We start from the raw sequence: 27810 nt of genomic DNA on the forward strand, positions 1-27810 counted from the left end.
AATGAGTTACAAATATATACGAGGTGTGATAAAAAAATACGGTGAATGAATTTTTATAGCGGCAACTGCTGACGCTACATCCATATGCTGTAATTTGTCCAATAGCGTGATACTGAGACAGGTAGGGACAAGTTGTAACACGTTCAAGCTTGCCAGTCAGCTGCCAGAGCCACTAGAGTGTGGTTGTGTTTATCATGTCTTTCGCACAACATGGATTTTGAACAACGCATTAACATTAAGTTTTGTTTTAAGTTGCAAAACAGTGCCAAAGAAGCTCATGAAATATTAGGATTGGTGTACGGCGATAATGTGGTAACTTTGAAGACGGTGTACAAGTGGTATGACCGATTTATAGACGGGAATGAGTCTGTTGAAGACGAGCAGCGTGCAGGACGTCCACTAACCTAAAAAACAGTTGAAAATGTGCAAAAAGTGGAAACAATGGTTCGTTCAAACAGGCGAATGACTATTCAAGAGCTATCGGAAGACCTTAACATCTCGTACAGATCCGTTCAAAGCGAAACGACGTACAAAGAAAGCGACCAGAAAAATGGACCAATGGCTTCCTTCTTCACCACGGCAACATGCTGTGTCACACCTCGCTTCTTATTTGCGAATTTTTGGCCGAAAAATGTGTTCCTGTCTGTCCACATCATACTCACCCGATTTAGCAACATGCGACTTTTGGCTCTTCCAAAAAATTAAAACTGTGCTTAAAGGAAAATGTTTTGACACCATTGCTGACATTGAGAGGGCCACGACCGAGCAGCTGAAAGCCCTTCTGAAAGACGCCTTCCAGAAATGCCTCCAGTCATGGAGTCAACGTTGGGATAAGTGCATTGCTAGCCAAGGACACTTTGAAGGAGATTAAATCAAATTCTATGTAACCTTTTACTTTTACTTTTTTACTTTTTTTAATAAAAAATTATTCACCGTATTTTTTGATCACACCTCGTATGTTGCAAATATTTTGTTAAAAACATATTCATACGTAAATCTTTTTGGACACATAAGTTCCAGAACCAAGTCAAGGACTTTCTTACAAGAAAAATCCAAACTTCAAAGAGGCAAAAGTATATAAAAATAAAAAAAAACAATATTTACTCCACAATACAACAGTCTTATGTTCACCAGCATCCTTCTGTCCAAACCTCTTACTTTGTGAATGACCATTTATACCTGTTATTTGTATTTCTTATACTTTCTAACTACAGACCTGATTGAATCTGAGTTCAAAAAAAAATAACACCATCGAGGAAAAATATTGCATATGACAAAAAACATAATCTGTATAATCGAATTATAACATAACACAGGAGATGATAAATAGATACTTTCAAACCAAATTCATACTGAATAGTAATAATCTCTTGAAACATGACTCAAGTTAACTTTACGCTATTTTGGTGTACCTACCAGGTTCTACTACTAAAGTTCTAGCTAAAAGTAAAAGTAAGATTAATTTTACTACCAGCTTCTCTTCAACATCCTTTTAGTTTCTACTGGAAATAAAAAATGATTATCCACAAAATATTTCTTTTTATTTTTGTGAAATGATTTATTTTTATTACAAAAGTACCAAGCAACTTTACCAAATAGTCAGAAGTATCATAAAATACAACAGGTAAATTACTGGCCTTTTCCCCAAGCACTGAAAAATTTTATAACATTTTATAATAAACATTTATATCCAACTAGTGAAATTAATTAAGACCTTCAGACACTGGATGTTTCAAACAATTCTTGGGATACTCTTACTCTTCTCAAACATTTTGTACAAACGATTGTCATAAAGTGTAATTTAATTTTATACACTCCTTCGATTCCTCAGAAGTATTAAAATTCATGTTAAAGTTAAAAAGCTAACACAAATCATCTTCAGAAGAAATTCAGCATTCCATATTATGAGTTCAACTGAAAATCATGCAAAAAGATAAAATACAACTTTTTAACCGCTTATATGAGAATGATATGTAAGCCTGATGACGTACTGCATTTTTGATAAAACGGCTGCTTGGAGGTATCTGTAGTTAGGCACCATTTTTTTTTTTTTATTCATTTTTTCAGGGCAAAAAAAGCTTCTGCATTATTATCACTTGGACATTATTTATTTGTTATAATAAAAAAGGATATATCACATTACACATCTCAATTAAAATAATAAAATTTCCAACCAATATACATCAGTTTGCATGAATAGCTGAAACACACTACAGTAATTTAAATATTTGAGTATAAATGGGCAGCCCTAAGAAACCATAAAACAAGATAAAAACATTTCATTATCGCCTAGAATAGTTCACAAGTTAGCCCGTGGTTTAAATTTGCGACGCAATGCTACATAACAGACACATTCCACAAAGGTGTGATGCACCATCAGTCGGCAGCCGCAAGCAAACTGGTGCCTCTGTTTGAGTCATCAGACATCCATAAGTGAGTCCTATTCATAAATGGCAGACAATAACTTTCTGTCGACATTTACTTCTGCATGAGGAGCTCCATGGTGAAACAGTGTTCTTAACTGGGTGAAGTTTATTGTTCATGATATTACCCACTCACTTTGCCACTAATCATGAACTACCCTCTTCAGGAAACAGAAAAGATTGTTAGAAGCAACGCAACTGGTCTGCGTGCTCATGGCCTGAAATTCCGATATGGCTGGGAATCTAGCAGAAGTTCACTGTTATATTATGTCTAGTCATTTGCGAAATAACACACTGAATCTTACTAACAGGTTATCTGGAGTATATGTCACTAATTGCCTGTAAGGCACTCGTGGAATCTGAGCAAACAAGAACATGTTGAAATTTTGGGCTAACCACCATATGTAAGGCCTTATTAATTGCATACAATTCTGCAACAAAAATACTGGTGATGCTGGGAAGCCCAAACACGTATCTTCTGTTGCCAATAACAAAATTAATGTTTCTAGAGCTGTCCATACAAACTATATCATCAGGATTCCAGCTATTCATAATACTATAAAATTTGTTTTGCAAGATAACAACTGGATTTGAGTTTTTTTTTATTATACTGACAAAGATCAAAGCAGTAATTAATGAGAGAAGGCTGCCAAGAAAGGTAATAACATGGAGCAACAGTAAGGACTGGAGGTAATTGTATATTTAGAGCTGAGAACAGGCGGTGAGCTCTGTTTCCTAGTGAAGCGGTAGATCTTGGCTATTCTTGGTATTGAATCAGATGTTGGTTGGAGAACACCACATCAAACATTGGATGATTTTGTTGTGCTTTAATACTACATAAGTGGAAATCATTTGATTCTATCTATTGGAAAGGGATGGCTCACCTCTTTCAACCAGTAGACTTACCACACAGCTTAAATGAAAAGCACCTGTAGCAAGACAGATGAATGAATGATGGACTAGCATTCTAAAAGCATGAACTGTGCAGATGAATAGACTACATAGTCACAGTCCAAGCAGGAACGGACTAGAGCTCAGTAGAAGTTCACATGTATACTCAATCAGCTCTCCAACGAGTATTAGAAAAAACTCTCAGCATGACCAACATTTTCAAACATTTTACTTTCAGTTCCTTTAAATTTGTTGTTCATGTTAGTCATCTGTCAAGCCACATTCCTAAAAATCTACATTATGCATGGTTCAATTTGTTCAACATGTAAAAAATAACTCAATGAATAACTTCACTATAAAAAAATATTTTCTATATTTTCTTACACACAAAGATTTCTGTTAATGTTGACAAACTGACCTTCTTCCAAACTACAGTTTCAACTATCAATTAATCCACTTCAGTCGCTAAATGTAATGTAATTTTCTGTTTTTATGTTGGAAACCACATTTTTCCTTGAGAAACCCTGCTTCGTGAAATATTTTAAAACACACTAATTTGAATTTGGTTTACTGTAGTAATTATCAGAGACACAGTGTAAAGCTCTTAGCAAATTTATAAACAACCATCCAGACTAACATTTACAATTCACAGTTCAGCATCAATTTCCTGAAATGACATTTAGAATATCTATTATCCTTTGGTCTAATGATTAGGAATGGGTATGTATAACAAAATAAAATAATGAGTCATGTGTCATATATTTTAATTTGAAGGTGAGCCAGCATATGATGTAGTATCATCAACAAACATAACTTTTTAATTTCCTGCCTGCATTCTACAGTCAAATCCAACTAACTAATACATCATAATAGTCCTATTCATCCATACCATACCTTACTTCTTATTTATCCATCACATTTTACAACATCTAGGTTTAAGTGTTTTACTGATTACAAGCAGCTTTTCTAAATTACTTAACATATTTACTCACAGTACCACTATTAAAAGTTTATTGGATATTTTTTCAAAACTGCAACTATATCCTGTCAGAGCTAGAGTCTAAAAAACAACATGTCTCATGTCTCATCTATGTTATGTTTTTTGAAACAAAGAAAAAATAGAATTACATTTTAAATTAACAGGAACTTAATCAGCATTTGCTAAAAATCTTTTTAAATACACAAAAAACTGTATTCAATTAGCTTAAAAAAACAATTAATTCCTTTACCAGCCCTACTCAAGTAGTTCTTGTTCATGTCATATAAAAAACTCACTAAGTTTTGGATTTTTACCAAACAAGCTGTAAATAAACAACATTGAAATATTGAAAAAAAATACTTTACTGAAATGACATATAGTTCCATTAAACGGTTATACAAATAAATAGCCAAAATGGCTTCTGGGCTAAGACAATGCACCTAATTGTTCAATAAATACTAGTAATCCATCCATGCTTTAATAAAGAATTGTTGAAAATTACTACATTTTTTTAAAACTCTTACAATGGAACTCTATAAAATGTAAGTGCATTTTACAGTGTCATTCAGAGGCAGAAGATAAGTGCTTATAAGTCCAATTAGATGGAGCCACATGAAAGCATTGAAAATGAAAACTGACCTCTTTGAAGGCTTGAAAATTTCATAATCAAACTACCAGCTATAAAGCCGATTTATTCTCTAGGCACATTATCATAAAATGAACTTATCAACAAAGCTGTAAATAATAGTAAAAGATGCAAGAGTTCAAAATATGGAAAAATGTTTATTTATGTACTGATGAAAATGGTCGATGCTTTTGAAAATTATTAATTTTTAAATGTGTAAAAAACTGTGTAAGTATTAGAAGTACAATAAAATGTGTTTCAAATAACTGTATATAAAAAAAAACTAAAAAAAAAAACAGAAAACAAAATTAGATGAAGTATGTAAAAAGTAAGATAAGTTATCTGATTGTTCAAAGTTAAATACCATAGTACAATTATACGGAAAAGAAAAATTTGCTTAAAAATTATGGAATGCATCATATCGCTTATAACCATAGCAACTGATACTATTAATATCCAAGGTAAACATTATTATAATAATAAATAAATAAACTTCCTTCAAAGAATGAAAATTAAAAAATAAAACAATTTTTTTCTAATATAATGAAGAAAGTTAAATTACAATAAAGATTCTTAAAATTTTAATTTGGTATATTACATCAAATTAGCACAATTGATGTGCTAGCTTGAGAACACGACTTTATCATGCCATAAGGACAATGCTATTAAAAGAGATACTACATATTAAGAATTAAATAAACATTTATATAAGGAGCATTAAAAAAAACAAAAAATTATTTACTTTTTCAATTTAAAATTTTGAATTTATGGAGTTAGCAACAAATTAAAACCAGGCAATTATCAACAATTTATAAACCATTATTTCAACACAAATCATAAAAATTTATATTAAAAGATCTGGAAAGTAGATTAGAAAATTTGGAGAGTCTTGTTTTTAAATCGTTGTGAAATTTCTTTGAAGTAATTTGTTTTAAAATTTATAAATAGGGTTACAAAAAAAAAAAAAATGCTGCCCATATTAAAAAAGCAGTTTTTAGTAAACATACAAAGGTAGAAAGGAAATGCACAGCACTGCTATAATTATGTAATTTTTTTCTCTTGCTTTTATTAAAATATTAAAAAAATCAACGAGTTTAAAATAAATTTAAAAAAAGTGAGGAACCTGTGCTTTAATAAAAGTACCTTACGTTTTTCTAACAGTTTAGTTAGAGTTCTCTGTAAAAATACTTTGAATTTTAGACTGACATCAGGATGATATTAGCAACTAATATTAGGTAATAACAGCAAACAAACTATTTCAAATTATGTATGTAGTCCATATAACTTTTTATGTTAAAAATTTCTCATTAAGCTACTAGGAGGAAACTCTGAGGCATTAAGAACTTCCATTGAAAAATAAATACAAAGAATAATTGAAATTCATCGAATTTTAGATAGTAAGGTTTGAAAAAACATTCAAAACTATGCATGCTCAAACACCAATTGTTCTGGGTTCAATTCCAAGCTTATTTTTATACAAGATATTAAATTAAATTTAGATGTTTAAAATTTATGTAGTTAAAAATTTATGGCAAATTCAACATTTTGTTCACTCACAGTCAGTTTGTCTAAAATCTATCTTTATCTTAACACCTGTTATTCACCAATTTGGTCCTTCTTACCTATCTTTTTAGATTATCCTACTAAATTTTTAAGTTTAGATTTTTTAGTTGTAGGCGGCCCAACATTACAGATTTATATACCTTCATCACCAGTTTGAAATTTTGTGTAACCCCAAATAAGAGACAGAGGATCAAACACCAACAAAAACTGCCTCAGCGCAAATACAATTTAATGGTAATAATGGCATTAATACAATTTTAATGGTAAATTTTGGGGGGGAAAAGGGTTAGATGATAAGAAACTGATGAGATAAAAAAAGCGCAAGAACCCATAGAACGATTTCATAATTTTTAAAACCAATCTAACTAAAAGCCTTTGCCAATTTTAGGAACTCATCTTTTTTATTTGACTATTTGTATAAAGAATATATCAAATAATTAAATAAAAGATAAATCTTTTGACAAAATGTTTTGATATGTTTTGCTTTTAAATCCTGTAGGTATGATTTACATTACATGCAACCTGCAAGTAAAGAATACCACTGAATAAGGAGGCAGATTTGAAAAAATGTAAAAAATCACAATCAGGGCCAGTCCTTCTGTAGGTTGTTCACCCTCGTTCTCACCCCTTTCCTTCACTCCTTCCTTGGATAAGTGCCATGTGGGCTAAGTTTGATCAGCTATCTATGGTACCATGCTACCAAGAAGTAGCAGGAAGTACCTCTTCTTGGTAGCACACTACCAAGAAGTACCAGGGTAGCTACTTCTTTACTGGAGGATAGTGGGGTGGCAGCTCTATAAATCTGTTCCATAGAATATTATTCCCACTCAGGAGGTTGTACAGAATTTCAAACTAGCAGCTGAAATTTTTACTGTGAAATTTAAACCTCCCAATTCCTACTTCAAATCAAGCAATCAAGAAACTGATTTTTCAAGGTAGGTTGGTTTTAGAACAAAAATCTTAATTAACCAGCTCTAACTTTTATGTCAGAAAAATTTCATTCAATTTAACATACATCTAGAAACTACGAGGGCAATTCAAATCTAAATCTGAATTTTGCCACATGGAAGCAGTGAATGTGGTAGAGTGGTGCAGGTACTTAGTTGGATTTGTTTGGAGGGGAGCAGCTGGCCAACCATGCCCATAGGTCACGCTCTCATATCAGTAGCAGAACATCTGAGCAAGAGGTCCGTTGTGTAGCAAATTACATCCAGTTTCTCAGCAATGAAGGTGTCAAATCCTCTGAAATTTTGACTTGACTCCAGGCACAGTTCAGAGATGCTACCTTATAAAAAACTCAACGTGTCAAAAAATTTCAAAGTTGCCATGATGCAGTGGAGAATGAAAATCATGAATGTTGCCCATGGACCAGCATCAGTGATAACATTCAGGCCATTCATAACCTTACAGAAAGTGACTTCCACATAACAATCACTGAAGTTGCATCAGAGGTGGGCATAAGTGTTAGGAGTGTGCACACAGTGTTGTCAGATACACTTGGATACAGCAAAGTGTCAGCGAAGCATGTTCTTTGTCACTGAGGCACACAGAAATGTCCAGAAAGACATCTATCAATAGCTTCTGATTCACTTTGAGAAAGAAGGAGAGGTACCAACTACATCCTGAAAAGTACCTAGTAGATTGGTTTATTGGTCAAATCCTACTAAATGCAGTTACTTTTATAAAGATTTGAATACTAGATTGTGGATACCAGTGTTCTTTGGTTGTTGGGTTTCAATTAACCACACAACTCAGAAATGGTTGACCTTAGACTGTGCAAGACTACACTTCATTTACAATCATACATAGTATCCTCATTCATCCTCTTAAGTAATAATATCTTACTGTGGTTCCAGAGGTTAAACAAAAAAAAAACTACATCCTGAAAAGCAAGAGAACAAATATGCAGTGGCAGAAAGGTGGGGAAGGAGCACCAATCAAGTCCAAGAAATGCTTGTCAGCTGGAAAAGTTCTGGAAACTGTGTTTTTTGGGCTCAAAGGTAAGCTGCTGATTGATTTCCTGCAAGAAACAAAGGATGGTAAACGCAGCATGCTGTTGGATGATGTTAGGGCTGCTTATCGCAATAAATGATGCTGGCCACCAATTCACATCCTCCTTCTCCACAATAACACAGCCACATACAGCAGCTCAGACTTTCTATAAACTTGCTAAAATTCATTGGATAACAATTCATTGCACAGTCTAGATTTTGTCACTATGTGATTTCCACATGCTTGGTTTGCTGAAAGAAGCTTAGGAAAGGAAAGATTTGAAGACGATGTGACCACAGTCGAGCATTATGTGCACAATTGGTTGTTAGGGCAGCCATCTTGTTTTTTTTTTATGAGGGTGGTCAGGAAGCTACCTATCCAGTGGAGAAAATGTCTTTCTGTTGAAGGAAACTGTGTAGAAAAATAAGGTCAATAAAACTATGTAAATAAATTCCGGTTTATTATGGAATGATCCTTTTTTTATCAGCAAAGGCATATATTTCTGGTGGATATTTTTACATGAAAATTAATATTTAATTCAGGCTAAGATAAAAGCATCTTCTAAGCCACAAAGATCTACTGAATCTTTGTGGTAATGTGTTGGTAAAACAATCTACCGAATGCGTATGAAAAACCCAAAGATAATTCAAATACAAAGACAATTTATGTAGCTAAAAATACTCTTGGAACACAAAATATGAAAAATATTTTGTGTAAAATAAATTTTTTTTATATAAATACATATCATTATTACTGACAATTAAATTAAATTAGTTCAAACTATAATTTACCTTCATTTTCTTGAAAATATTTTAACCAATTAGATTTTTCTATTAGGTTATTTACAATGCCATGAAACAAAAAATGTACCTATCAACCTACCACCTTTCAGCTAGTATTTTATCTACATCATTTTGACCTGTCTGATGAGAGTGTAATGTTATAAACAATCTTCATCAATGCTTGATATAAAACCCTTTGTCTCTCAGTCATGTCAGCAACACTAGATATAAAAAAAAAGATACTGGTAGACCATCAGTGCCATTCTTCACAAATCAAGAAATCAAATCTTTTGAAATGTTTATCAATAGAAATCAATCATTTCTGTTTCTTTAATATAGTAATGTCAAATGACTTTTTAAGTAGCTCTAAGTACATAATTTTGTTAAGTAAAATAAGAAAATTTGGCTTGACAAAGCTTTTATTTACATCAAAAGTGAGTGTCTTGACACTAATGAATACTGTGAGAACTGTGAAAATTTTCACAAGACTAATACTCTGAGAAGGTTTTTAGTCCACTTTTAGGTGCAGGTCAAACAACTTATTTTCACAGAAAATTTTCTGAAAAGTCAATATAGAAATACAATCTGTACAATTATATCCACACCCTACAATAATTCAAATCCATACAGACAACTTTATATTAAAAATCTTTCAGAAATATATTATTAAGTACAGACTGGAAATATTTACTAAATCCATAACAAATAATCCAATCATTCAAAGTCAACAAATTAGCTAGCACGTGGTATATTAATGGATAATATATTAATGGACAATTAACTATCAATTTCAAATCCTGGGCAAGATAAATTCCTTTCCAATCACTTAAAGGCAAAATAGATTTATGAAAATTTGAGCGACAACAGATCCTGTTGCAATCTATTTAATCTAATTTTTTAATTCATGTTAGCATAGATTTTACTCAGAAATGTACGTTAATTAACCTCCTCTTGTATATGAAAGCACAACTAATATTTTAATACTGAAAAAATTTACATTTGACAAGTGTACTTACAATTAGTTTTGATTTTCACTTCTAAATCACCAGATGTCAATCATGTTATTACACCACAGGCCAGATTGAAGATATGTGACAACTAAGTATATAAATGTGCTATTCTCTCACTTTCCGCTCTATTGTACCTAATTTAATTACATTATATACAAAACTCCTCTACACTTAAAAAGTATATGATATTATATTAGATAATAAAAGTGAGTAATCCATCAAAAATAGGAGCTCTGAGTAAATCTGTAACATTTATAGGATGATAGTTCTGGAAAAAACTACTAAACTAATTATCATCACTGATATACAGCAATTAATGATAATGGTAAAAATCACCATGATCAGTAGTGTTAGACATTGAACACTAACACTTTCCACAAAAGCAATGTGAATGATCATCAAAAATAATTTGTACATGACACTAAATTTAAAAAGTGAAGGTGAACAATTTCACTTATTTCTGTTATCACCTAAGTATTTATTGCAAGACACAATAGTTAAATATTTTTTTATAGCATAAATAACAAAAATGTAATAAACATAATATATAGGTAAGTATTACTCAGTGTCTGACCTAAATCATAAGTAAAATATTTAAAAGGATACTATTTTTTATTCTAAGAGAAAGTAGTAATTCAAGAATTTTTTTTACACTATATAAAATAATTCTAGTAATTTAAATTTACTGACAAAGAAATCTTTTTTCTGAATTACTAAGTTAACAATTACATGGATTACTGTGTATTTTTTTTTGGAGATGTTTTCTAGACTTATTTAATAAAAGGTAATACACATTTTTTTTTTTGTAACTATAATACTGAAGATCAGCAAAATATTTTCCCTGCTCAATCTATTTGAGATCTTTATATATATATATTCAGATGTGTTCAAATATCACAACTAAATTCTTCTATCATTTGCAATTTTGAGGTAGAATATTTTTATTATTATACTACGTAAATTAAAAAATACAGTGTTTCTAAAATGAGGCTGGCTATACTTTTTCGGATTCTACTCGTAAAACCAAACAAAAAATATCCTTAGGAAAAATGGCAATTTTTACTTTGTTCTTCCACTGTCCGCCATTTTGTTACTGTTGCATAAAGATTTTTTGGTAAGCGTCTTTGTAATAAAGTTTTAAAATTAGCAATAAATCAGGATTTAAATACCTTTGCAAATTACAAAATGGTGGCCATTGTTTATTTTTCAATCTGTTATATATCCATAAATATAAGTTTTATCAAAATATATGTTTACTAAAATATTAAGTCTTTTATTTTGAGAAAAATGACATTTTATTTTTTTTAAATTGGTTAAAAGATAGCAGAGTTACAGAAGAAAATTGTAATGTCTGTTTTCATGTCCTCCACTTTATGTTCAGTTCAATTAAATATTGTTTTTATTTATTGTTATTTCTAGTATTGTAAATTAGTATCAAATTACGAAATAATTTTCTCACAATAAAATTTAATATTACATAATAAAATAATTGACATTAATTTTTCACTTTTGAATAATTTTACACAGCGACTATTACTGATGATCATGTTAACAATGTAAAAATTGAAGCTTCTTTCAACAAGAACGGTGTTCAAAACTACCACAACCAGCTGGAGCGACGAGAACCCTAGTTTTGAGATGACAGGCATCAACTGCTTTGGTCATTTTGATCTATGAGAATGAAAATTTGTAGCATATGAAAAATGCCATGCCTGAGTAGGATTCGAACCCAGGACCTCCATATGAAAAGCTGAAACACTACCACTCCACCATTTTTACTTGCTTTTCTTTAACTCAATGTTTTTTTCATGTCTGTCCTCAAATCTTGTATCCTTAACTTAATACACTTGCTGACATTGCCTATAGATGAAATTTTGCACAGTTACTAAGGTTGGGTGACAATACAATATTCCACCATTACTTTTGCAAACATCCCCCTGTATGGTTGAGGGGGGGTAAATTAAGGGTGCAGACGTAAAATAATTTAACATACTTCCTGACATTGCCTACTAAATTTTGCACAGTTACTAAGGTCAGAAGGAAGTTCACATCGCGAACAACTCTTCATAATATGTCAAGCTGGAACTGGAAAAACATTCCTCTTCAATTTGCTCAAGAATCAAGTTAATCAATGCTACAGCAAACAAGCTGTAAAATTTAGCACCCTCACTGATGTTGCAGCAAGATTAGTGTAGTGGATGGTTTAACATTACACTCATTGCTAAAATTACCTGTTCAAAAAAATGGTAAAAACATTTTTGATATAACATAGCTTAGTGAAAACTATCTCAGACTGATGCGTCAGATAGAGTTCTTCTTCATAGATGAGATCTCAATGGTACCATACAAAATGCTTTACATGATCACCTCACGCCTAAAACAACTTAAGAACAACATGGAGCCTTTTGGAAGTATCAATATGTTAGTATTTGGTGATTTGATGCAGCTAACCACAGTAAGAGGAAAACAAGTATTCCAACAGCCAGAACGTTTGTTTCCAGCTATGCAATTTTGGCAACTGTTAACACTAGCCGAATTAAAGGAGAACATGAGAAAACATGGTGATATAACATTCTAAATGCGTTTAGTGTTGGAGAACTTAAGCAAACTATGCAGCTTCGTTGACGGACAAAGTTAATATAAACATGGATGGTGAATTTGCAATAGAAAGAGCACTGCAAATTTGCCCGACCAATCAACAAGTTAATAATCACAACAGGAAAGTACTGGAGCACTTTAGAAGCAAAGGCACTGAAATCTTCAAGAATCAAGGCCAAGAACAACTTGTAAATGCCACTTGATCATTGAGAAATGATCCCCACTTGGATACTATTATACCAAATGACATTAACAACACTGGAGGTTTGCCAAAAGAACTGTAAATATTCGTTGGAGCAAAAGTCATGCTGATCAAATATTAATGTATCCATAGGTCTTGTTAATGGAGCAATAGGATTTGTGACTGAAGTCATCTGGCCACATTTCTGTAGAGGACAAATGTACAAGAATGACATACCATCAGTAATAATACACTTTGGCAGACAACTCTCACATAATATAGCCAAAAGCCATTCAATTTCCTCCCTTACAACAATTTACAATTTTTCCTACAGCTATCGAACTGCTAATAATGCTGAATGCTGCTGTTAATTTTATCATGGGCACCAACTATCCATAAAATGCAAGGCAGGACTGTAGATTATGTAGTTGTTTATCTGGGTCCAAATCTCTTGATGAAGGTCAAGCATATGTCAGCCTTGGCCGAGTTCCTCTCAATGGACTTCAGATCAAAGAATTGGACAATTCCAAATTAACAATAAGAAAACTTAAAGGTTGCATTATCAGAGATGGATTGAATAAGAAATCTTTTATAAAAACTCATAAAAATGTTTGTTGAAAATTGTGATAAGTAAGTGAAATAAAAACTTCACTATGCAAAACCTTCACTATTTTATTGCTTTGTATAGTAAATGTTTGATTGAAAATTTATTTGATATTTTTTAAATTTATTAGAAATTTCAATATATGATGTTATCTTTTGAAATCCAAATTAACCTATTAATTAAACTCATGCAATGTATGATAATAATTTGATTAAAGTATGACTAAAAAGTATAAAGAAAGTTTTAAAATTTTTTGTAATTTTTGTTCTTTTGGGTCCTGTCATTCTACCAAATCATTTAAATAGAGAAAATTATCTTGCTCATTTGGCCGAAAATCTTACACATTTTCTAAAAGACCTACCTCTACAATTAAGAGGAAACATGTAGTTTCACCACGAGCTGCAGCACATTTCAGTCAGTTGGTATCAGACTTCCTATATGAAACTTTCCATGAAAAATGGATAGGCCGTGGAGAGCCTGACCTATCCGAATGCCAGACTTAAACCCTCTTGACTTCTACCTGTGGGACAACTTGAAACATATTGTTTATTCAACTCCAATGCTCAACATTGAGGATCTTCAACAAAGGATCTAAAATGGATTTCAAGAAATTAGGAATACTCCCGGAATTTTTGAACGGTTAAAACAATCTCTCAGAAAAAGATTGGAGACTTAAGTAATTTCTAATGGTGGACACTTTGTACATCTCTTATAACTTTTGTTAACTGTTAATTAAAAAAAAAAAGTATACATAATGTTCTACAACAATTAACGTAAGATTATCACAGGTACTTGATTCATTTTTTTAATTATTAGGTTTATTACTGTAAGAAAATTATTACTTCATTTGATATTAATTTACAATACTAGAAATAATAAATAAAAACAATATTTAGTAGAATTAAACGTAAGGTGAAGGAATAAGTTTTATCAAAATAATGTACATTTTGATAAAACTTATATTTATGGAGATATAACAGGTTGAAAAATAAACATGGCCACCATTTTGTAATTTGCAAAGGTATTTAAGTCCTGATTTATTCCTAATTTTAAAACTTTATTACAAAGACGCTTACCAAAAAATCTTTATGCAACAGTAACAAAATGGCGGACAGTGGAAGAACAAAGTAAAAATTGCCATTTTTCCTAAGGATATATTTTGTTAAGTTTTACAAGTAGAATCCGAAAAAGTATAGTCAGTCCAACATTTTAAAAACATTCTGTATAATGTATACACTTTTAATTGAGTAAAATTTTAAGCAAAAGTCTACATGACTTTATTATTAATTTTGATGAATACACTTATGTAACTTACATGGAACATAACATTTTAAGTTTCTTAAGTCATTACTTATAGAGTATAACTATATTTTATAAGTAAATAATAAAGTCATCAGAGGCTACTTCACATAACCGAAGGGTATTGAGGAGTAAACTAAATCACAAATCTTTTACCCTATCCTATGAATAGCTAATAGTAAGGGTTTGCCCCTTATTCCGATGGCAACTGCCATTGGCAGACAGACACTTGTTTACACAGACGCTTGTAATATTGCTATTTTAACTTAAATTAGCTGCATTTTCAAGTAATTAAACAATAATTTATTTGTTAAACAAAAATATGACCACCAGATATAAACTTGGTATTAAAAACACAAAAGCTGCCCTCTCTACCAGCAATGGTAAGGAAATCAACACCACCCTTACTTTCAATGTAAAATTGGTAACTAGGCTAAAAATTTGGAAGTACTTACTGACTGGTTGCAAGATACAAACTACTTTGCTATTCCCTAAACATGGCGGGAATCTTGTAATCATATAACTAACCTATCATGAGAAACTAAATTCTTTGAAAGTAATTTCTTCATTAAATCTATACACAAAATAATCTAGCTGGATATTTTTTTCTGTAGAGAGCTGTCTTTTATGGTAAATTAATGTCAGAGTCACTTCTTCCAAAAAAATAAAATATGGAATCTGAATTAGAATTTTGAGATTTCACATGAGTGGGCCAAGTATATCTACAATTGAATTTAATCAGGGGTTTCTCATCAGATTTCTTGCACATCTATCTAACTCTACTGAACATAGAGCTCAGGGACCTAAGATATCCTAAGCTATCCTAAGCTTGGGGCATACAGATGATGGTACAAGTAACTTATCCCCATGTGATACAGACTTCAGAAGAGCTGAGAATATCTCTGCATACTTTGGATATTTTACATAATTAATTTAATTGAATTACTATTTTTGAAAAAATATCCAAATATGCTATCAAATAAAAATATCAGTCATTGCAGTGGTTCTTAAGTTTACACCATAACATCAGTTACTGCTTCATTGTTTTAGCTGCTACATTTCAATTATTTACTGAAAATGACATGTAAATAACCCGAGTGCCCAGTTTTTTCTTGATCCCAAGTGTACAAAATAGGATTTATATGACTTTTAATCAAATTAGAAACAGTCTTTCTTTGGGCATTAAATGTAAATTTACCATAGACACAAAAGAAATTGTCTGGATGATTTGCAAAATCTATGTTACTGGCAAATATAAAAATATAGCATTACATTTTTTTTTATGAATGAAATAATAGGATGAAAGAGATTTAAATTTTCTAAAGTAGGCAAGAACAAATATATATGTAGTCAGACAAGTAAATTCATATGTAACTGAATGAACATTAAAGATTCTATTGTTCAAAGTCTACATTTATTTATAATATGCATACTGTTTCAAGATAAAAATATAATAATTTTTTTTTTTATTGTAACCATTAGTAAATCAAAACGACTTTATACTCCAAAAAAAATAAATATTTTAATAGAAATATTCCTCGTGATATACCACAATTCAATAATGCAATTGAAATCAGCACCCACATACAGTAAGAATAGTTGCGTAATATATTAGATATAGTCAGCACAGGATTCTGTGCTGACTGGTGTAATGTATAGATCAGAGGCAATCAATGTTGTAAGAGAATGAGTTGCTTCAAAGATAGAATCAAAAGTCAGTAAGGTAGACATACATAATTAATTTAAATGTAAAATGACGTAAAGAAAGAAATAAAGTAAATTAAACAAGACAACACAGCCACAAGAATTAAGAATAAGTTATCTGATCGGTTAGGGCACATTCAAATAAAAAATGTTATGTGTAAATACAATTAGAATGATAAAGGGAGTAATAAAGAGGAGGATAAGGAGGAGGATAAAGAAGAAGTGAAAAGATGTACATAAATTATTTTACGAAGTTATTAATTTTTTTTAACAGACTTCAAAAAAAGGAGGAAGTTCTCAATTTGAAGCCTTACCTATAAGCAAATATATTGATTTTAATCATTTTTTTTATCTTGTAAACAAAATTCCTCCAGTAGTTCCATAGTAAGCTTCTTGTGATAACTAAAGTTACTAATAACAAATGTTTAATTTTTTAATTAAAAATTATACAGTCATATAGATTATTTGGAAACTGGGTTTTATTTTTCTTTCATCATTATTTAGTATTGGGGTTTTATAGCGTAATGATAAAAGCCTGATTCTAATCTTCAAGAAAATTAACTAGTAATCTTGAAGAAAAATTAGCTTTTCTCAGGAACCTTAGCTATTATCTTACTTTTTGCATTTCTTCAGTAATAGCTTTTTTCACAGACAGTATTTTTTTTTTATAGGTCTCATATAAAAGTGCCCAAACTTTAACAAATAAAAATAAATAAATAAATAATAATACCAACTTAATAAAATAAATTAGAAAGTAAAAGAAGTAATAATCAATTTAATTTAACCTTTTATCTTCCTTTACTGTTTTTACCCTCTAAACTTCCTTCTACAACCAGAATTCTTGGCGATTTCTCAATTGCTGCTCTCCCCAGCTGCACATTTTCTGGTGTTCTGATGGACCTGTGTCAGCCATGTGTACCTTTTCTTAGTGTGCTACCAGTTTCCTCCAACTGCTTAACCCAGGACCAAATTGTGTTTGCATTAAAAATAACATTGTTGCACGGAATGTTGAACAGTCGCCAAAAAACTCTTTGTATTGCAATCACAGATCATTTGTTTTCAAAATATGCATGCACAGCAAAGCCATGATGAGCTCCGGTCCAAACCATGTTGGCTACTGAAATGTAGTCACAGATGGAACAGAGACAGACCAAGTGCACCTGCCTACCCCAACCACCGCCCAAGCATTGACCCTTTCTAAGCTGCTTAGTCGGTTCTGCTGCACCTATATATTTTAACAGATGATCAGATGATGAGATGATTTAGACCTGCAGCACATTTACATCCGAATTTAATTTTTTGTTTTATAGCAAACCTATTATGTAGGTCTGCAAGTTTTATTTTCTTTTGTAATGAGTTTTCCTTATTTGAAATGACCACTTTAAATTTATTCCTTCCATCAACTGTTGTATGTAATAATTTTACCACCTACAACAGAAAACTCTGCAACTTTTTATATATTATGTTCAACATTATCTTCTATACTGTCACACTAAGAGATTCTCCTAGTAATACATCCACGCTATTCATCATTACCTTGAACACATTTTTGGTTTTAGTTAAAGTATAATAAAATTAGTGAAAACAATTTTATATTTTCCATGGACTGTTACCCCCTGTTACCATATTGACCTTTTTCTTCAACTGCCTTTACTGTTAGATGCAAATTGAAAACTGATGGAATAGACTCAACAACCTTATCCATCACCTTTCTACATTTGCCTTTTTGGTTTCAACTCTTTCATGCAACTATCTGATTCTTACAGAGATTAAGAATTGCTGTTATTTCCTCCATTTTAGTAATATTCTTCTTAAAATCTAAAAAATTCTCATCAAATGTCTTTTCCAGATGTTTTTCTTTCTTCAGCCTACCTTCCAAGATTAATTTGAGAGTTTAAAATGTTTAATCAATCAATTCTTACACTTAAAATATTTCATTATCAGTAGATCATACTGTAATTGGTTTGAAAGTTTACAACACACAGCCATCATTATTTGATTTTAAGATATTATTAATGATTAACTTTTAAAATACACATTAAAATCAGCCATTCTAACCCAAGTAACTTTACAACATATTTTTGTACTTCGTACTACACATTTATACAAGTACAAATATATTTAACTTAACATATATACTTAACATATTCCAATGCACATGCTCATTGCTATTACTAATAATTTACATTCTGTACCACATTCTCAAAGCCAAATCTTAAATTCTCAAAGCCATCATCTTCTATTTCTAAGACAAAGCACTTCAATTCCCAACAGGTTCAACTTTCTTGTCTGACATTCAATAACATTTGAGCCCTTCATTAAAAAACCTAATTGATTTCATTTTTTACTTCTTTATGAACTATTTTCCAACTGTTCACTTATATTAGGAATTATTCTTTAAAAAAATTCACGAAAATAGCCTTGTTATAAGGGGCACATTCAAATATTAAGTTATCAGAAGCAACAAACGGTTAAAGGTGGTGATGGGATAGCTTACTACCTTATAGAAACTGCTTACAAATACAGTAAAATTTTAAACAATTTTGTACTTGTAGGTGGCTTTTTAATTTCAGACAATTTTTTGACAGCTTTTATTTAAAGTGGTCATTAGTAATGCAATGTTCCCATTTAATAGAAATTATCTAATCCCTAAAAGTTTTATACCACATGGATGGTAGAGAGGGTTCAAACTTTCCTTTGGATGGGGTAGTTCCTCCACGAGTAAACATGCTTTATTATCATTGCACTCATGCCCTACCAGCAATTCTGATCCTTCTTTCTTATTTTGGGTTCCATTAGTGTAGGTAAGATCTAGTTAGTCCATAATGAGAATGTTGAAAGCTGAAGCATTAAGACTATTCTTAGCCTGATTTGGTATGGGAACTGCCTGTTGACTGATTGGAATATTCCGTTTCCTGTCTGCATGTTACCAATAAACCTGTATATAAGATGAGGCATATTATTGGGTAAAGATAAGTCCCTCCTAAAATATAAATGCATTACAATAATGATAGCAATAATTACTGATAGATAGGCAAGAATAGTTGAAAATATTTCAACTGATGAATCTGTTGATTAAAATAGCTACAGACATGAATGTTTTAAATAAATTTCATCGGTGCATGAATCCTTGAAAAGGATTCAATAAGATATTATTGAATGTACCACATTAATTGGAATTTCATGCAGTAATCTATATTCTAAAAAATATTTATTACATTTGTAATAAATATTTTTTTAGAATATATCACTCACAACAATTTTAATACAGTTACTACATTTTTTCAATGCCATTATTTTCAGATGGTAAAATTGTCTTTCCTTTTTGGATCAACTACTAAAGTCATTAACAAATAAAAAATGTGAACAGTTTGCAATGAAACTGCATCCAGCATCGTTCAACTTAGGATCTGTAGAAACTTGTTTACTAAACATGGCTGTACGAATCAGCTGTATGAATTTTATCCTGAATTTAATCCTTCAATTTCCAGGATAATACTTCTAGCATCTTATGGTAATGTTATGTGTTTGAAAACTTAAAAATATCTTTTATAAATTCACATTTAGCTAACTGGAATAATACTTAATTAGAATAAACTTTTATAAAAGGTTCTTTTTAGTTTAAAATGGTACACAATTATTAATAGCACGCAATACATCTGCCATTTTAAGTAAATAGAAACAACTAGTCATCAAGTTGCAAAGATTTTTAAACATTGTTGAAGTGTACTAACTTTTTTTTATTTAGATGAGGCTGATTACAAACAACGGTAATGAAATAATATTGAATGCATTATTAATAATGTTCAACTAGCCTATGGAAAGGATATTTACATATTTAATGAAAGGATATTTACATTACTAGTAAAAAAATAAACAATTATTTTAATTAAAATTACATCAAATTTGGTTCATATTTTATAAAATACAATCGCATATGGTGCAATATGGGAAACAAACTTTAATAAGACATTTAATGATCAGAAAAAAAGACTATTTACATTTAAAATATATCATAAGATATTGAAAAAATATTTATAAAATTGTTTAAGATAAATAAAATACACAGAACAAAATTCTAGAAAATAAAATCAAAAAATTACTATTATAATCTAAATGTAACTATCGTATCATTGTAATTTGCACAAAATTAATAATTTAAAAAAGAGGCCCAGATATAAAAGTTGATTAAGTTATCTGTATTAATAAGCCAAAATAAAACATAAAAAAGTGATGACTTTTCCATGAAGTAACAGACATTTTTGAAATTAAAACACATTCTCTCTCATTAAAATCAGGACAATTATCTAAAACACTAATAAAATATAAATTACTACTAAAATATAAATTAAATATAATTCTTAAGTTCCTACGGTTTTAAAACGTTTAGCCCCTTCATCTTAACTCATTATTAAAACATAGATATAAAATTTCTTAAATCTTATATAATTTTTTTAAATATATTAGCTAAAATAACAATTTTATATATAAAAAATTATATATAAATAAGCAATAAATATTGTTAAAAAATTGAAACATCTTTAGATACAAAAGTCATGTTATAATCACAATAAATATGATATGAAGGTGAGTCTAAAGTATCTACACTTTGGTCATAATAGCTTCAAGGTTGCCAAACTGCATTCTGTACATGCATGCTTAGAGTTAGTACGACTGCAGTTACTTGTGCAAAATTTGATTCCAATTGCGTCATTTGGTTTCCAGTTAATACAGTGTAAACATTTCCACTCCGTTAGTAGTTTGCACCAAGGATGAACAATGAGTAGTGATCCAGTTTCTCTGGTTGGAGGATGTGAAAGATGGTGGAATTCGTTGTAGATTTTTATCAGAATACGGGGTCAGAGTGCTTTATCACGTAAAAGTGTATTTTTGAGAGTTGAGAAATCTAAAAGTGACCAGATGAGTATAATGCACGAAGAGGGAGCAAGATGCCCAACAATCTCTACCACTGACAATAAGACCTAGCAAGTTGGCGAGATGGTTCTGACAAATAGGCTAGTTACCATAAATGAGGTATCATCTTCCCTGAACATCAGTTATGGTTCTTCCCATAAAATCATCCATGCCAAGCTCAGCTTTCATGAAGTCTATATGCAAAGGGTACCAAGAAAGCTTACTGCAGACCACAAGCTCAAACATGTTGACATCTGCCGACGCTTACTTGATCGCTTCAACAAGGAAGGCAATAAATTTTTGAGCAGAATAGTCACCGGTGGTGAAGTATGGGTTCACCACCATGAGCCAGGATTGAAACGTCAGAGTATGGAGTGGGTACACCCAGGATCTTCGATGAAGAAAAAAATTCCATGACTGAGCCACTGGCAGGAAAGATTATGCTAACTATTTTTTGGGACACAAAAGAACCTATACTGGAAGATATCATGGAAAACGGGACTATAATCAACAGCACAAGTTACAGTGAAATGTTGAAATTCACAACAAACGCCGAGGTCTATTGTCAAAGAAAGTGTTGTTGCATGACAACATATGGCTCACCATACCATTCAAACCATCAACAAGTTAAATTATGAGGTACTGGAACACCCTACCTACAGCCCAGATTTTGATTCTTCTAACTTTTATCTGTTTGGGCCAGTCAAGATGTTTTGTGAGGTAGTCTATTTTCCACAGACTTATATACAGGAAGTTGTGCAAAAGAGGCTTCGCAACCAACCTAAAACCTTTTTCTTGGAAGGAATATGCAAGCTTGTGAACCACTGGACCAAGTGGCCCATCATTTTTCCAAGTAGAAAAATGATGTACAAGTTGAACCCCTGCCTTTGTGTAAATAAATTGTAGAACAAAAAGGGTAGATAATTTTTGACTCACTGTTATAATGATTTTAACAGATCATTTACAAATTATATAAAAAAATTTGCTATAATTTAAATTTAATAAAAAATAAACAAACTGATTAACAACAAACAAGTTTCATATGAATGTAATCTGATAAAATAACAGGAACTCATTTAGTAAGTATTTTTTCTGAAGAATATATACAAAATTGAGAAGGCACATATAAAAATATACCAAATACAATACTCTCTAACTATTATTTGAACACACTTCATAAATACATTTAAAACATATAACATATCAGTAAGTTTTAAAAGACAATATAATACAAAATTATTGTAATAAATAAATCTAAAACTTTCAGTAGCTCTTGCTGCAGAAAATATCAATGTTTTAAAAGGTTGACATTTTTATATAATTTTTATCATAAACTGTCACAGACATGCGCTAGAAAAACTTAAAGAAACTTTCAGATATGGGAATATCAAAAAGAAAAAATCTCTTTCAGCACGCCGAAAGGTGGAGGTAGATTTCGCCGGTGCTAAGTAGGGGATAAAAAAGATTTTTACCTTAAAGTTAAGAAAAACTTCAAATTTACTCAATAAGACAATGGTTGCATGGTTTCACATGTTTAGCATACAACAAACCCCACCTTCTTACAATTCCAGCAACATTTTGGTCAGGCCTTGCTGTAAAAATTGGTCATATCAAAAATTGTTTCAAACAAAAGTTTTAGGTTATGTTTAGAGAACTAACGACCACTTTAAACTGATTCAATGCTGTGTCTATTAAGGGGTATGTTTTTTGTCTTCGAAACCTTATTTTTTCCAACCCCCTGAGCCAATGGTTAATAATATCAAAAGACTTTACTTAAGATAAGTTTTATGCCCTTATCCAAAGAATAGTAGGAACTTTAAACGAGTTTGATATTTTATTTAATAAGAAAGTTATAGCGATATTTTGTTTTTTCGAAAAAGCCCCCCATTTCCACCCCCATGGTCTAACTTTGCCCATTAACCAACTTGGCCAAGATTTTGGGTCGTTATATCTTATGTATCAATTTGAAAGTGATTGGTGCAAAATTACAGCAGTTATTGTGTTCACAAGAAAGTGCAGTGGTTTTGGGATCTGGGGGTTGTCAAACGGTCTGGCACATCATCAGTCATAATTATAATGCATCAATCATAATCATCACTGATGATGTGGGTGCCTGTGAAAGTACTTTATGAAAGATTAAGGTAAGATATATTTTTTCTCAATATTCTGTACTAGTGGGTTTATTTTCTGTACTAGGTTGTTTATATAAGAGAATTTAAATATAATTAAATAATTATAAATAAAAGTTAAAGTACATATTTTAAAATAGTAAAAAAAAAGAAGTAAACACATATAAATATTTTATCTAGAAACACAGTTTGTAATAAATTTTATACTTGCATGACAACTGAGATGTCCATAGAAGGTATATAAAAATAAAAAAAATTAAAGTACAATAAACTACAGTTAAAATCAAATTATGTGAAACAATAAAAGAAAGTCAAAAATTTTATACTACAAAATATTTTAAAAAATCACTGAAAATGATATGAATAAAATTGATACAAGCATTCACAACTATGTAAACAACATTACTAATAAATTAAATTAGAAATAATATTCTGATACCAACTGTTATTGCTAACTATAAAAAGAATAATGAAATTTGAATTTTATCTTTTAATTAACACTGCTAAAGAAAAACATGTCTTTATTTTAATTGATTTTAATAAAATTTTTGATATTAATTATTAAATACCAATCTGAAGAAGATGAATCCACCAGAAGGCACTTAAGTGGTAAAAATCAAATTATCTTCTTAAGATAAGAAATATTTATTTTTTACTTAAAAATTTGGACTGTAATATGATTAATTTATTTAATGGCACAACATAAGGATACAAAAAAATTATTAAGATTTTTTTATAAGAATTCAAGCAATTAACTAACATTCATACTGAGTAGCACACAAAAAATACACTAAATCAACATATTAGTATCACTACTCAAATACAAAGTCTAATGAGAAACTTTTAAACAATGGAAATAAAAATTAAGTCAAGTTTATATGTCAACTCATAATCAGTCATCAGTTACCTGAAACAATAGTTAGATCAAGTCTATTTATAAATTCAAATGCAAATTTTTCAGGTATGATCTCTACTTTAAAATGAAATTCTACTGAATAATAAAATTACTGTGTAAGCAGATTAATTTGACAATTACAAAAAGAGAGTCACACAGTACAATAATCAGTATGTTAAATATATATGATAATCATTCAATAAATGCAAACACAAAAAATGTAAATTGAGTTTACAGATGGAATTGAAATTTTCAAATAATTGTTAAACTGAAATCATATGTGATGACATACATGATGATATGATCATAATCATATATGATAATGACATCAATGATGAGAAACTATTAGGGTTTCCAACCCAAAATATAACCTATTTTAATTAAAACTAGTATATTCTTAATAAAACTGCATGAATATAAAGGTTTTTTCCAGGAAACTTGTAAGCAGAAACTGCAAAAGGGAATAAAGTAGAATAAAAACCAGTTCAGGTTAATAACAGCTTAAGAAACTACTGGAGAGAAATTTTGTGCACACTACTCTTAGTCTGTAACAATGCAATTAACAAATTTAAACTTTGTAGGTTACCAGATGATTCTTCTGTCATTTTAGTAAGGTGGTTTATGTCACTTATGATAACATAAAATACAGGATATGTACCTTCGAAAAAAGTTAGGCTTCCTCTATTAAACCGAAAAAGTATTTAGCTTGGATAATCTCATTTAACGTTTTGACAATAAAACAGATTTACTAACAAGTCAGAATCACAATCTCAGAGTTAATTATTTACCTAAAGAAAACAACATGAGGACAACTTTCCTCATAACAGAAATACATAACTGTATGTTAGAATTAGTTAATTTACTTGTTCATAAGGTGGACTTTTTTCCTGTTTAGCCTACAGGAATTACCATCAGGTATTACGTCAGAGGATGAATGAGGATGATATGAGTGTAAGTGAAGTGTAGTCTTGTACAGTCTCAGGTTGAACATTTCTGAGATGTGTAGTTAATTGAAACCCAACCACCAAAGAATACCAGTATCCATGATCTAGTATTCAAATCTGTATAAAAGTAACTGCCTTTACTATGACTCGAACGCCGGAACTCTCTACTTCAAAATCAGCAGATTTGCGAAGACGCATTCACCACTAAACCGACCCAGTGGGTTTCATAGGATGAACTTGGCCTGCAACTCCATACTTTAAAAATTAAATTAATGGATAAAAAACATTAATTTTACAAATGAATATTATATTTTTTATGAATAAGGTATTGCATACTTGATACTTGAAACAATGCATAGTGTTTTTTATTCTTTTAATAAATGTAATAATATAGTAAATTCAAATAATTCACTTTTTTCAAAGACCATTTTTTGTTAATTTTTACATCCTCTAAATAAGATTTTGGATTTTGGTTAAATAATTACCGATCAGAACCAGCTAATATAAGAGTTAACACCTAATCACAGAAACATGGAAACTGCCAAACTGCTACTAAATGTCATTTTGGGTCAATATCCACTAATAGAAAATTATATGAACCAGATGATCATAAAAAACTTTAATTGGAATGTGCTTACATTAACACATTACACTGGAATTGCATGTCTTTATTGGAAAAAATGCAGAATAAGTAGAAATGACTACAAACCAAAATTATAACATGTCATAAATGGAATATTTAGATTATGGTAGTAGCACTACTTTATGGATGAATTAGTCTTTCCCCAGGAATTAAATGAAAACTGTCAAAATCTGTCAAGAAAAGAATGAAAAACCTTTTATCATTTTACTGCATTTCTTATGTGGCTAGATTAAAAAACTTAGCTATGCTACACTTGGTCAGCAGTGGACTCTTCAAAAGCATATCACGGTAAGTAGTTATAAATCACTTCAAGTTTACAGTTATCACTAATATTAATAATAAATAAGAATAATAAAATTTTTTTACTTCATAAAACAAATTTGAAACAAAATTTTATATAACATGACCTTACGGTCGTCTGCAGGGTTGGTGGTAGTTTGAATATTGTGTTAGCTCCTGATCACAATCATACAGAAAGTTTGCTCCTAATGTATAATCTTCTCCTTGAAATAAAAATATTAAAATAAGTTAATGTTGCAAAAAAAATTAATAATAATAACCTTTAAATGAAGAGTAAAATTAAGTTAACACAATAATAGAAAAAAATTCTTCTTTTAACAAAACTTATGAAAGAATTAACAGGAAAAATTACATGATAAATTATAAGTCAAAATATAATTTCCTTTTTAATATTAAGTAGAAAATGTAAAATGTTAATATTAAAGAATTTTCCAAACATTAGGTCATAAAGTTGCAAAATAAATGAACAATAATAAGAAGATTCACTAATAGAAAACATAAATATCAACTTTTTTAAACTGCAAATCAGAATTGCTGTGCAGACTTTTAATGTAAGCCTATATCCCAGCTCGTTTTGAGATAATAGTGAAAATGCTATTTCATTATACTTTTTTTTTATTTAAACATTTTTTTTCTTGTATTGTGTATTTCTTCAAACCAATTTAATTACTGGTTTTTTATATTAAAAAAGATGCCAATAATATAAATATTTATTAATATTAATATTTAATTATTTTTTAATAATATTCATATACATATCTTTAATATTTATTAATAATAAGCCTATATTATTAGTATTAGGCAGTGTTCTTGTATCAAGGTTCATAAAATACCTCGCTTCAAACAAAAGTTATACATTAACAGAATTTTTTTATTTAAAGGATCCGAGACAATTCTTTTTTTGTACAGCCTCCAACTCCTGTTACAGATGAAGTATTTTACCAGTAAAACAAAAGTAAGAAGGTATTTAAATTCTTAGATATAAAATTCCCAAAATGAAATAACTAAGGCTATTGTATAAGCACCAGAATTTACAAATAAAAATTTATAAAAGTTTACAATTAACCTACTTATGAAGTTCAGAACAATATCTTAATTTTCAGAAACAGAATACATGTTGGAATAACTCCTGATTTTTGTTTTTGGCAGTTATTTTAAAGCACAGAATTCATCAATCATGTAAACCATTGAGTTTCACTTTTTTTTCTACAATCCAACTTCTTTTTTATAAAAATAAATTTCAGGCATATATCTGATTGCAGACTGAGAGGTCTATCTATAACCAATCAACAAGGCTTACTTAACACTATGAAGAAAAACTATTTTCCAGGAAA

The 27810-nt window shown here is 30.3% G+C and overlaps 1 protein-coding gene across 7 annotated transcripts in view; it reads right to left on the reverse strand.

Annotated features, from left to right (window-relative positions):
• The window catches only part of LOC142329581 (F-box only protein 7-like), a 49052-nt gene that overhangs the window by 4186 nt on the left and 17056 nt on the right, over nucleotides 1-27810 (reverse strand). The window contains exons 5-6 of one of the 7 annotated variants that reach the window (XR_012757523.1): nucleotides 10272-10399; nucleotides 3733-3981 (exon numbers count right to left, since the gene is read on the reverse strand). The exons of 1 other annotated variant lie outside the window; for it this stretch is intronic. Coding sequence is in view for 2 of the 6 variants with exons in the window: in XM_075374276.1 (XP_075230391.1) it covers nucleotides 25709-25781 (73 nt within the window). In the remaining 4 variants the exon portion in view is untranslated. Of the gene's footprint in view, nucleotides 1-3732; nucleotides 3982-10271; nucleotides 10400-24152; nucleotides 25782-26519; nucleotides 26680-27810 lie in introns of those variants that run through there. 5 more of the 7 variants (XR_012757522.1, XR_012757524.1, XR_012757525.1 and 2 more) reach the window with 5 other exon arrangements.

This window comes from Lycorma delicatula, chromosome 8, assembly GCF_047948215.1.
Source record: "Lycorma delicatula isolate Av1 chromosome 8, ASM4794821v1, whole genome shotgun sequence".
NCBI lineage: Eukaryota > Metazoa > Arthropoda > Insecta > Hemiptera > Fulgoridae > Lycorma > Lycorma delicatula.